At 37.5% G+C, this 12,804-nt stretch overlaps 1 protein-coding gene across 4 annotated transcripts; it reads right to left on the bottom strand.

Annotated features, from left to right (window-relative positions):
• Nucleotides 1-878: 878 nt before the first annotated feature.
• LOC147387303 (uncharacterized) lies at nucleotides 879-9,949 on the bottom strand. 4 transcript variants are annotated; one of them, XM_086420615.1, is made up of 4 exons: nucleotides 9,683-9,949; nucleotides 2,933-9,548; nucleotides 1,538-1,749; nucleotides 879-1,400 (listed from the first exon to the last, which is right to left on the bottom strand). In XM_086420615.1, the coding sequence occupies exon 2, from the start codon at nucleotides 9,524-9,526 to the stop codon at nucleotides 3,011-3,013; it is 6,516 nt and encodes a 2,171-aa protein (XP_086276741.1). In that variant the 5' UTR covers nucleotides 9,527-9,548; nucleotides 9,683-9,949; the 3' UTR covers nucleotides 879-1,400; nucleotides 1,538-1,749; nucleotides 2,933-3,010. The 4 variants fall into 4 exon arrangements, with proteins under 4 accessions (XP_086276741.1, XP_086276739.1, XP_086276740.1 ...); XM_086420613.1 differs by having other exon boundaries at nucleotides 1,538-1,794; nucleotides 9,683-9,948; XM_086420614.1 differs by having other exon boundaries at nucleotides 1,538-1,677; nucleotides 9,683-9,947.
• Between the last annotated feature and the right edge of the window lie 2,855 nt (nucleotides 9,950-12,804).

The following is a 12,804-nucleotide window of genomic DNA, read 5'->3' as shown; positions in this document are numbered from 1 at the left end:
GACATTTCACAATACAAAGCCTATTTAAGAGGCTGAAACCCCTACTGCATCATTGTATGCTAGATGCTTGAAACCTTTGCAAGAAATCAAATCAAACCTAGCATTATATCCTTAACCTTGAAATCAAATTTGCTCCGTGGATGTGGACACGGGACACCACAACTAGTCAAATCAAATTCTCAGGTTTTAATGTCGCCATTTGCCACCAAAATAAAATCTTCCAGATTTTTCCATGAAACAGGATATCTTGACTCTTATGCCATTTCCTTGTAGATACATAGTCTGAAAGTTTTGAGGTGTCCAGGTGACTTTTGCATTGAGCCAAAAGAAGTCTCACTTAGATCAAGGACAAAATGTATTTTCAAACTTTCAAGGAAATTATCTGGATTTACATTCAGATTTCAATTCCCTTTTAGTAATAGGGTTAGGAGTAGTGGACACTCCAATTGACTAGCGAGCTCAATAATGCCACTACACATAAATGACACCCACCTATGACGTTAGGTTGCAATTTTCTTGAGTTTTTATAGAAATGACCAAGGCCACTCAAATTTTGGTGTCAACCCACTTCTACTCTGTCTTCTCCCACCATAATAGTAAAGGAACAAAACAGGAAGACAACATCAAATGTTCTTCCATTGTTAGGTTGCAATCCAGACATTGGTTCATTATCAAAACTACAAAAGTATCTTTCTAGTATGCGATCTTCATAGACCCTTTAATTAATATTTTAAATTACCAATAGGCCCTTACAATACATCGTTTGTTTGCAGTTCAACAGTTTCTTCTGGTTTTCCCCGCTGTATTGTTGACAAAAAATTAAAGAAGTTTCATAGGGAACCCAGATGAAGAAATCAAAGAATGATCATATAGACATGTTGAGAAAAAAACATAGAAACAATGGCGAACGAGAAGAAAAAAAAAAGTTGCAATCACACAAATTTCACTACGAATAGAAAACTCGCAGTTACAAATTACACCCTTTCACTAAAAGAGAAATATTACCCTAAGAATACATAGTAAGAGTTTTACAGAATATTAGTGCGACTTGTGAACACCATGTTGAAAGATGAACAGTATTCCTTGCTGACTAGTACAATAACATGATGATGATGAGTTTTACAGATTTGTACATCTTCTCTCTCTTTTGATACATTTCTTCCCTTAGGCCTCGGACTCACGTACCAAGCAATCACCATCGTCCATTTTGTAACCTGTTGTACTCTTCTACTGATGTGTAGAAATTGATGGATGAAGATGTACAAATCTGAGAAGGAGTGCTGTTGCTCCCTCAACTACTGTACTGCAGTTGGGAGCTACTGTCACACTTATTACACACAATTGTTTCTATGATGTTGTCGCAACTTATTTCTACGGGAAGGTAGGGTTTCAACATGTTCCTGTCAATAAACAAGTGTTGATCAGCACACAAATTAGTTTTTAACTAAAAATCTAGAAATGATCTGTTAGGTACTCATGTTCAAATTCTGTAATGTAGCTTACCAGGTGAAACCTGAATACCAAAATTAAAAAGTACCTTTAATAGCATGGATTGAATATGAATCCATTGAGCCAAGGCTGTGTCAAACATTTGTACCCATGAGAGACATTCAACTTCATTTCCACTGCCAACTGAAGCTCTTGTTATGTAAAGTAGCACCCTATATGGGTTGCAAGCTTCATAAAAGAAGAGTATATGTCTCAAAGCCTTGCAAAGCAAATAAGTTTACATAGAGCAATAACCAATCCCTGTGCCATACTATGAATTGCCATTTAATTAGATCACCATTTCCACTGCCGAAAACAAAGACATTACGGGAATACTTCCTACCCGGATAAATGCAAATCTTTTCCATGTTACTCGAAATGAGAAAAAACATTTTTGACCGAAAAATGCAAAAAACAGAGAAACCTATCAGTAGCTTATAATTGACAGATAAAAGCAAAAAAATAAATGCAGGGGAAAATAGAATGGTGAACAACAAAATTACAAAGAAATGAAACCAACGAAGAAGTGCGAGTAAAAAAACCACAGTGATTTCATAGGTGATCAGTAATCCTTAAAACTCTTAACACAAACTACCCACTAATTTTACATAAATAAAATAAAAAGGACTTGATGTACAATATTAACACCAATAATCATCCAAGGCAAGCAACATACATTACTAGGGACAGACTAGATTTAATGGGAACTAAGTGAAACCATAAAGCAGATTTTAAGCCGTAGCTCAGCCTGGATTTATGCCTATGTGCCCAACCCTTCTTAGCAATGTTCAAGGTGAAAGCCCTCCCTTTGGATTTTCCAACTGGGATGGGACGACAGTCTATGGTTTCACATGTTAGCTTCTTCACATTTGCATTTATCATTGAAAAAATTAGAAAAGGAAAACAACCCAGAAAACAAAATAGCATACTTCATGAAAAATAATTAAGATTCCAAAAATAAGGCCATGCTTGATTACAAGGAAAATTTAAGAAAAATCATTTACCCGACAAATCTAATATTTGTTGTTATACTCATCATTACAGAGCCTTTATCCCCAAATATATGGATAGTTTTGAAGATTTCTTGTTGGGATCAAGCAAAGTGTTGATAAAGTAAGTAAATCTAAAATTTTAGAATAATTAAATTGTTGGTTATGTAAATTATCAGAGAATCTCAATTATGGTGAGGGCAGAGGAATGGGTCTAAATATATGAGGGAAGTGTCCCCCATCCTACAATTGAAGGGTGCAGAGATCATAAATTCAGTGTAGTCGATGAATTAAACAGAACTTCAGCCGTCTCTAGTAAGGACCCTACCTATATAAACTCTCAAATCAGATTGTCAAAATGTCTAAGGACTTTCATTAAATTTAAACAATGATTCTCCTAGTTCAAATATCAAAACCAAAAGGAAGTATCAAAAGAGGTTGGTGGGTGATCAGACCTTTTCTCTACTCGAACTAAAGGCAAGAAGAAGCATGGCTTGAGGCTTCAATCTTCTTTGTCTCCCAATATTAGCTTTTCAAAGTCTCAAGGTTAAGTCCAGGTCACCGGTCTCCAATTCATCGTTTTCAATGATTGACACCTCCAGTGTTTGCTCTAGTTGGTCTAAATATGCTTCGGTGCAGTTCTCAGTGGCCTCCAGATCCTCAATAGAAGCAACCTCTCCTGGTTGGTTAAGGGCGTAAACATTTTCCGATTCTGATATAATATCATGGTCTAATACTAGAGTTAACCAATTGCACGTAGGAATTGCCGAGAGGGCGGTGCGTGCAACCTTGGGATTAGTCTCATCCGAAGGGTGGGGATACCTCTTCAATCCCAATTCTAACGACAATGTAAAATCTACGGAGATCTCAACAATATTGGACAGACCTTGAAGTTCGAGAGGAAGCCTCTTTAAATTAGGACATCCTGTCACTGTACCTGATTTTAAAGAACAATAGAGAAGTAAACCACCTTGGCAGATACCCGTTAGACACGGTAAGTATTTCAGTTGAAGATCCTTTAGTGAAGGTAGCAATCCTTGATGACCTGCTGCTTCCTCCTTCTCATCCTCTTCCATTGCAATTATCTCTTTCAATTCGTCACATCCATCTATAGTGAGTTTTTGTAGTTGCTGGAGACCTTGTGCTAAACGGAATGTTAAGAGGTTCTTCAATCCTTGGCAGTAGATGATGTCTAAACGTTCCAAGCTTTGAAAGGTACCGAGAGCTAAACTGTGTTGGCAGATGCTTGCTAGACAAGGTAAGTATTTCAGTTGAAGATCCTTTAGTGAAGGTAGCAATCCTTGATGACCTGCTGCTTCCTCCTTCTCATCCTCTTCCATTGCAATTATCTCTTTCAATTCATCACATCCATCTATAGTGAGTTTTTGTAGTTGTTGGAGACCTTGTGCTAAACGGAATGTGAAGAGGTTCTTCAATCCTTGGCAGTAGATGATGTCTAAACGTTCCAAGCCTTGAAAGGTACCGAGAGCTAAACTGTGTTGGCAGATGCCCGTTAGATGAGGCAAGTTCCACAGATTAAGGTACTTTAGTGAACAGAGCAATCCTTGATGACCTGCTGCTTCCTCATTCTCATCCTCTTCCATTGCAATTATCTCTTTCAATTCGTCACATCCATGTATAGTGAGTTTTTGTAGTTGCTGGAGACCTTGTGCTAAACGGAAATTGAAGAGGTTCTTCAATCCATGGCAGCTGGAGATGTTTAAAACTTCCATGCTTTGAAAGGCACCGAGAACTAAACTGTGTTGGTAGATGCTCATTAGATGTGGTAAGTTTTTCAGTTGAAGAACCTTTAGTGAAGGTAGCAATCCTTGATGACCTGCTGCTTCCTCCTTCTCATCATCTTCCATTGCAATTATCTCTTTCAATTCGTCACATCCATCTATAGTGAGTTTTTGTAGTTGCTGGAGACCTTGTGCTAAACGGAATATGAAGAAGTTCTTCAATCCATGGCAGCTAGTGATGTCTAAATCTTCCAAGCTTTGAAAGGTACCAAGAGCTAAACTGTGTTGGCAGATGCTTGCTAGACAAGGTAAGTATTTCAGTTGAAGATCCTTTAGCGAAGGTAGCAATCCTTGATGACCTGCTGCTTCCTCCTTCTCATCCTCTTCTATTGCAATTATCTCTTTCAATTCGTCACATTTAGATATAAAGAGTTTTTGTAGTTGCTGGAGACCTTGTGCTAAACGGAATGTGAAGAGGCTCTTCAATCCATGGCAGTCGGTGATGTCTAAATCTTCCAAGCTTTGAAAGGTACCGAGAGCTAAACTGTGTTGGCAGATGCCCGTTAGATGAGGCAAGAAACACAGCTTAAGGTACTTTAGTGAAGGTAGCAATCCTTGATGACCTACTGCTTCCTCCTTCTCATCCTCTTCTATTGCAATTATCTCTTTCAATTCGTCACATACCTGTATAGTGAGTTTTTGTAGTTGCTGGAGACCTTGTGTTAAACGGAATGTGAAGAGGTTCTTCAATCCTTGGCAGTAGATGATGTCTAAACGTTCCAAGCTTTGAAAGGTACCGAGAGCTAAACTATGTTGGCAGATGCTTGCTAGACAAGGTAAGTATTTCAGTTGAAGATCCTTTAGTGAAGGTAGCAATCCTTGATGACCTGCTGATTCCTCCTTCTCATCCTCTTCCATTGCAATTATCTCTTTCAATTCGTCACATCCAAGTATAGAGAGTTTTTGTAGTTGCTGGAGACCTTGTGCTAAACGGAATGTGAAGAGGTTATTCAATCCATGGCAGTCGGTGATGTCTAAACGTTCCAAGCTTTGAAAGGTACCGAGAGCTAAACTGTGTTGGCAGATGCTTGCTAGACAAGGTAAGTATTTCAGTTGAAGATCCTTTAGTGAATGTAGCAATCCTTGATGACTTGCTGCTTCCTCCTTCTCATCCTTTTCTATTGCAATTATCTCTTTCAATTCGTCACATTTAGATATAGAGAGTTTTTGTAGTTGCTGGAGACCTTGTGCTAAACGGAATGTGAAGAGGTTCTTCAATCCATGGCAGTCGGTGATGTCTAAATCTTCCAAGCTTTGAAAGGTACCGAGAGCTAAACTGTGTTGGCAGATGCCCGTTAGATGAGGCAAGAAACACAGCTTAAGGTACTTTAGTGAAGGTAGCAATCCTTGATGACCTGCTGCTTCCTCCTTCTCATCCTCTTCTATTGCAATTATCTCTTTCAATTCGTCACATCCCTGTATAGTGAATTTTTGTATTTGCTGGAGACCTTGTGCTAAACAGAATGTGAAGAGGTTCTTCAATCCTTGGCAGTAGATGATGTCTAAACGTTCCAAGCTTTGAAAGGTACCGAGAGCTAAACTATGTTGGCAGATGCTTGCTAGACAAGGTAAGGATTTCAGTTGAAGATCCTTTAGTGAAGGTAGCAATCCTTGATGACCTGCTGCTTCCTCCTTCTCATCCTCTTCCATTGCAATTATCTCTTTCAATTCGTCACATCCCTGTATAGTGAGTTTTTGTAGTTGCTGGAGACCTTGTGCTAAACGGAATGTGAAGAGGTTCTTTAATCCATGGCAGTCGGTGATGTCTAAATCTTCCAAGCTTTGAAAGGTACCGAGAGCTAAACTGTGTTGGCAGATGCCCGTTAGATAAGGCAAGAAACACAGCTTAAGGTACTTTAGTGAATGTAGCAATCCTTGATGACCTGCTGCTTCCTCCTTCTCATCATCTTCTATTGCAATTATCTCTTTCAATTCGTCACATTTAGATATAGAGAGTTTTTGTAGTTGCTGGAGACCTTGTGCTAAACGGAATGTGAAGAGGTTCTTCAATCCATGGCAGTCGGTGATGTCTAAATCTTCCAAGCTTTGAAAGGTACCGAGAGCTAAACTGTGTTGGCAGATGCTTGCTAGACAAGGTAAGTCTGTCAGTTGAAGAATCGTTAGTGAAGGTAGCAATCCTTGATGACCTGCTGCTTCCTCCTTCTCATCCTCTTCTATTGCAATTATCTCTTTCAATTCGTTACATAGGCATATACGGATTTTTCGTAGTTGCTGGAGACCTTGTGCTAAACGGAATGTGAAGAGGTTCTTCAATCCTTGGCAGTTGATGATGTCTAAACGCATCAAGATTTGAAAGGTACCGAGAGCTAAACTGTGTTGGCAGATGCTTGCTAGACAAGGTAAGTCTGTCAGTTGAAGAACATTTAGTGAAGGTAGCAATCCTTGATGACCTGCTGCTTCCTCCTTCTCATCCTCTTCTATTGCAATTATCTCTTTCAATTCGTCACATCCCTGTATAGTGAGGTCTTGTAGTTGCTGGAGACCTTGTGCTAAACGGAATGTGAAGAGGTTCTTTAATATCTTGCACTCAGCAATCGAAAAATTTCTCAAGTTTTGAAAGGTCTTGGGAGCTCCTGTTTCATAATTCGGTAGTTGCCTGTGTCTCGAGGTTGAAGGGTCTTGAACAACCACTATATGACCTTCATCGTTCTCACTTGGATGTTTGAAGAATGTAGCTGGTGGTACCTCATGCAAGATCTTCTTCATGTTGCACATGTTTTTTATGATTAATTTCTTCAAAATCCCAAATGGAACTTGTGGAGCCTCCTCATCAATGCGCAGTAGATATTCTACGTTAGGACATTCCTGGACATGAAGCCTTTTTAAGTGGCTAAAACACCCTACCGTATCCAAGTCTTCACAACCTTTGAAGCCATTGCAGGAGGATAAAGTCAAATGGCTGGTTTTCTGGCATAATATCCTAACCCAATTTGAAATTGTGTTCGCTCCATGGATGCGGACACCACTACCTCTCAAACCGATATTAGGAGTTTTTATTACTTGTAGAAAAATCTTAGTATCTTTCAGATTTTTCCATGAACAAGCAGGGATGTCTTGATACGCGCATATGCCATTTGTCACTTTGATTTTAAGACTGACTAGGTTTGGTAATGATACAACCTCTGCAAGGCTAGCATGTCCATTCGTATCCCAGTCCTCAAAACTTTTCAGCATGTGTAATTCTTCCAACTTAGTAAGCCTTGATATAGCATTTGGTGCTATATTTGAAAGCCTTGTCACATACATCAAATCTAAGCACCTTAGATTTGTTAGATTACCTATTTCTTCAGGCAACCTGTTAATATGGGAGTGAGACAAACGAAGTATTTCTAAATTCTTCAATTCTCCCAATATTGATATGTTAGATAGTTCACACCGCTCTAGGTACAAAGTACGGAGGTTTGTGAGATGTCCAAATGACTTAGGCACTGAGACAAGACAACCACTCAGATCAAGGACAACAAGTGCTTTCAAATTTTCGAAGATATTTTCTACAATATTTATTCTCATTTTCCAAGTCCGATCGAGTAATAGAGTTCGGACTTGTGGGCTTTCCAATGGAGTAGGAAGCTCATTGCACTCATTATTCATAAATGAGATCCGCTTATGTGTGTCGAGTATATCTACTCGGGGCCAACTTCTTAATCCTTGACCTGCTTTTATCAAAAACCCATTGTCATCATTGGACGCAATATGTATGGCGACATCTCGAACCACGTCATGCATCCTCACATACTCATCTTTGTCATCATCCCACACAATGCCATCAGCCCACGCAACCATGACATCATCATCCCACTCACTAACATCATCATCATTATATAGTAACAAGCCACAAGCCTTTAATTTTCGAACAAAATGAAGTAGCTTGTTTGATGCGTCTTCCAAACTTTTGTTTACCTTCAAAAAACCTTCTCCTATTCCATAGTCTCTCATCCGAGACAAAGGAATGCTATAGTCTTCAGGGAACATGCTAAAGAACAAGAAGCAGCGCTTGATTTCTGGCCCATCCAAATGATCATAGCTGTATTTCAGAGATGTGATCACTTCTGGAATAATACCTTCTAATTCGATTGGGTCGGGATATTCTAATGCGCGTAACACATCGTTCCACACGAATTCATCCCTTACATCTTTCAAATAGGATCCTAGCACAACAATTGCTAATGGCGAGCCCTTACATTTTCCTGCAATCTTCCGTGCAATTGGTAACAAACTATCCTGTGTAGCAACATCGCCTGCTTTTGTTGTGAATAGAACCCATGACTCTGGTTCAGAGAGGGGTTTCACTTCGAATACAGTTTCAATCCCCATTTGGCGGCAAACGTCATGGTTTCTTGTAGTGAGAACGACTTTGCATCCCATGTGGTCACTTCCGCTAGGAATTCCAATATCTGATGATAGCTCTAATTTCTTCCACACGTCATCCAATATTATCAGAACCTTCTCTTGCTTCAACCTCTGCAACAATATACTTGCTCTTTCTGCCAGATCACTGTCGGCTTCAAACTCTAAGGGCAACCTTCTCCCAATAGAATCTTGAATTCTTTTAAAATCTGGGGAGTTTGACACGATCACAAATATAACTTTCTCGAAGAGCTGGCTTCCTTGGAGTTCATTGTTTAACTTGTTCACGAGGGTTGTCTTCCCGATCCCCCCCATTCCATGCAGCCCAATGGATCTGATATTCTCATCATGTAATGCCTCCATGACCTGATTCACAACCAAATCCCTGGATGCCAATCCCTCTACAGAAGGGGTAGTCTGCCGTCGTACCACCCTTGGAGGATTAATCGCCCGAGTAAGCACAGCAGAGAATTTGTCATTTGCTTGGACTTGATCGACATCACGTAACATCATCGCTGCTCGTTTACTCAGCCGGCGACGTGAGCTCCAATCAGGACACAATCCCTTAAAGCATCTATTGTTTCCACTGTGGTTTACATCTTCCTCTAAGCGATTCATTTTCTGTTCAACCTCCCCTGCGTCTTTCAACCATCCTTCCACTTCTTCACCAGGTTCTTCCGATCTCCTTTGGGTGGCATCATCTATTGATTTTTGTATATCGTTTCTCCTTCTAACCAGACGATGGACTCGGTCCCGAAGGGTCCCAAGGTTCTCATCATAATTTTTAAGATAAGAGATTTCGCGCTTAAGAGGATCAACCAAACACTTGGCTATTTCAGTGAAGGGTGTAACCAAGACAGACAAGATTGCCAGGGCCATTTCAATGAAGGATGTAGTGAACCTGTTTGCACCAAGTGAACAAACTTCATCAATTTTAATCACTTAAAACATGAAAAATAAATCTGAACAGATCGATATAAATGAGATGATATACAATTTGAGAGTTAGAAAATGATTCTTCAGGAATTTTCATACCTTAACAGTTTCAACTTTCAATAATTATGAGATAAACTAGAGGAACAAGAAGTGCAATAGCTCTCACTGGAACAATGAGATCCTTCGGAAAAGTATGATAAACTAAAATTATAAATTAAAGCAGGTGAGCATTCACCAGACCCAAGGCTCTAAAATGTGGTTTGAAAAATTGGAAGAGAAAAAATAAAAAATTGGAGGGTAACTTTTCAGTTTTCACGCAAAGAATGTGGAATATTTTCTTTCCATCAAAGAAAATAGATCGTAGTCTTCCTCTGTGGACTATTTTCATTATTGTTCATTTTCACACATAGAACGTGGTGTTGTCGGCTGTGGGGCCCTAGGACCAGCTATAGGTAGCGTACCTACAACATTACTTTCGAAGGTAGCGTGCCTCCAAACATTAAAGGTAATGTTTTAATTTACTCCTGACATCAGTAATATTTTTCTTTTTGTCGTACAAAAGCGTGCCTGACACCAGTAATATAATGGTTTGTTTAGATGATTTCAAATAAAAGAACCCTCTTTGATTTATTTCTATTCAAGAAATAGAATAAAAATTAAAAAAAAATCATAATTTACATGTCTTCAAAATGCTTAAAATAAATTTGTGAAAATAATTTTTACTTCTTTCTTAAAATCTTAATATCAAAATAAAATCTTAAAAATTCAATTGAAATGCCTAAAATTTAAATTTTTTTTATTTTTATGAAAATGAGGAGTTCTAATTAGGGTACATTCAACATTTTTATAGTGAGCAATGTGAGGAGTGAGGTTCGTGGACCGATTAAATTATTATTATTATTATTATTTTTCATTAAATAGATTATTAAGAGAAGTACTAAAATTTAAGAATTATTTAGAAACAGTCCCTCCGTTAAAGTCCTTCTAAGTAATTTTTCCTTAAGATCCACGTATTGAAGTCAACGGGATCAATTTCGTATGAATCAAGCAAGTGATGACTTGTGGATACAAATAATTTGACTACCCAACGTGGCATATCCAATTGATTACCTGACGTGATAAGTTTGGAAGTCATAGATCTGCACTCATCGAGAGACACGGTTTTTTATGGGGAAGTGAAAATGTATATCTGGAGGAGCGCAGTCACGTGATCAGGGTAATCGATTGAATTTGCCACGTGGGTAGACAGATTACCACGATTTTAAATAAATAAATAAATAATAATATTGACCAGAAAATCAAAAGTAGAGAAATATAGTTTGCAAGAAGTAGATAGCTCCGAAGCAAATTGCTGCTGCTACGTTCACACTTGTAAAAACTTTTTTTTTAATGGATGGAATAACTTTTTTTCCGTATAAAAGCGTGTTTGAGGCCAATAATAATTGAGGGTTGCACCCACTTTCTTCTTCGTTTCTTACAATTACAGGTAATGTTTTAATTTACTCGTGATACACACTTGTACAAATATTTTTTTTTTTTTCTTTTTTATGGATGGAATAACTTTTTTTTCGGACAAAAGCATGTTCGAAACCAATAATTATTGAGGGTTGCACCCATCCACTTTCTTCTTCGTTTCTCATAATCACAGGTAATGTTTTAATTTACCCGTGACACACACTTATAAAAATATATATATTTTTTTCGATGGAATAACTTTTTCTTTTCTTGATAAGAGATTACATTTTTGGATCGAGTAACATTGAAATGTATATGTACAAAGTTAGAGACATTTTCCTACTTGGATCTGTGTTAGAATCATAGATGCTTTGCATTCAGATACAAGTGATATTAGATGAAAAATATTTATGATTTTGTCACAGATCCATGTTAAAATACCTCATGGTGTATATTTCAATGTTACTTCAACATTATCCTACATTTTTTTTCTTCCGTGAGAAGTTACTGAGAACTTTCATTGTGACGTGATAAAATTCTATCAAATTCAATTGAACGTACTCATTAGGAATCTACGAATTGGGACACCTACGGAATCAATGTATCAATGTTGACGAATTCAATATTGGCTTATTAGGTGAAGTTTCATTTGATTATTTTTCTACTTTCAACATTTTTGAACTGCCCTTGGATTAGGAATTGAGATTTTCACGATCATTTTTAATTTACTTTGTAAGCTTTAAAGGTACTATTACTTGTACCATTAAATCCCTCCTTGAAATAAAATATTACTTGTAATAGTACATCCTTAAATCAAAGGTTTCCACAAATATTTAGGAAACAAAGTTCAATCACTAATTGGATCTATGAGCCTGTGAACATGTATTATATGGTCTCAATTAAACACCATAAATGGGGAGTATGCACCATCGTACTCGTGTGATTTGATATGACATATTAAGAAAAAAAAAATTGAAGCAATGAAAAATTAGAAGAATAAAAAGAAAAATGCAATCACATAAAAACACAGAGATTTTATGTGATTTTCTCAAGATTAAGGTACGTCTACGGAATACAACAATTCCACTATGAAGAGAAAATTTGTAGTTACAAATTATATTTTTTTCACCAAAAAAAGAAATATTACCCTAAAAAAGCATAATTACGATTTTACAGAATACTAATGTTCGACCAGTACCATTAGACTCCACAAACAATAACATGACAAAGGATTTGAAGACGCATCCTTGCATTTTTCCCTCCTTATATGGTCTAATGCTCCGTTTCTCCAATGTTATGCATTTCTTTCCTTAGACCTCGGACTAACGTACCCAACATCACCATCTGCTGATGCATAGAAATTACTGGATAAGGATGTACGAATCTAGGAAGGAATGGTGTTGCTCCCTCAACTATTGTACCAAGGTTAGGTGTTAATTGTTATTCTTTTTTATTATGACAATATACTTTCTCTTTCTTGAAGAAGCAAGTAAACAATCCCAATGAAAACTAAATTAAAATAAAATTCAAATCTTAATTGTGTTTCTATTTAACCTTAATCAAATAGAAAATAAAATCGAGACGGTTCTCTCAATTTTGAGATGTCCATTTTATTGTAATTGATAGGCATCAGATCATTTAAAATGAAGCCAATCAAGAATCATAAGCCATATGAACCAATCAAAATTGCAAAATCAAAATCGTTTGAAGAGACAATTTTTTACAATTTCTACTCAGTTTCCATTGATTCAAGACGTAGAACCAGA

The sequence above is a fragment of the Akebia trifoliata genome, chromosome 13, assembly GCF_017979445.1.
Source record: "Akebia trifoliata isolate Shusen 1 chromosome 13, ASM1797944v1, whole genome shotgun sequence".
Lineage (NCBI taxonomy): Eukaryota > Viridiplantae > Streptophyta > Magnoliopsida > Ranunculales > Lardizabalaceae > Akebia > Akebia trifoliata.
Note: the sequence above shows the minus strand (reverse complement) of the source record. Positions and strands in the feature narration are given on the sequence as shown.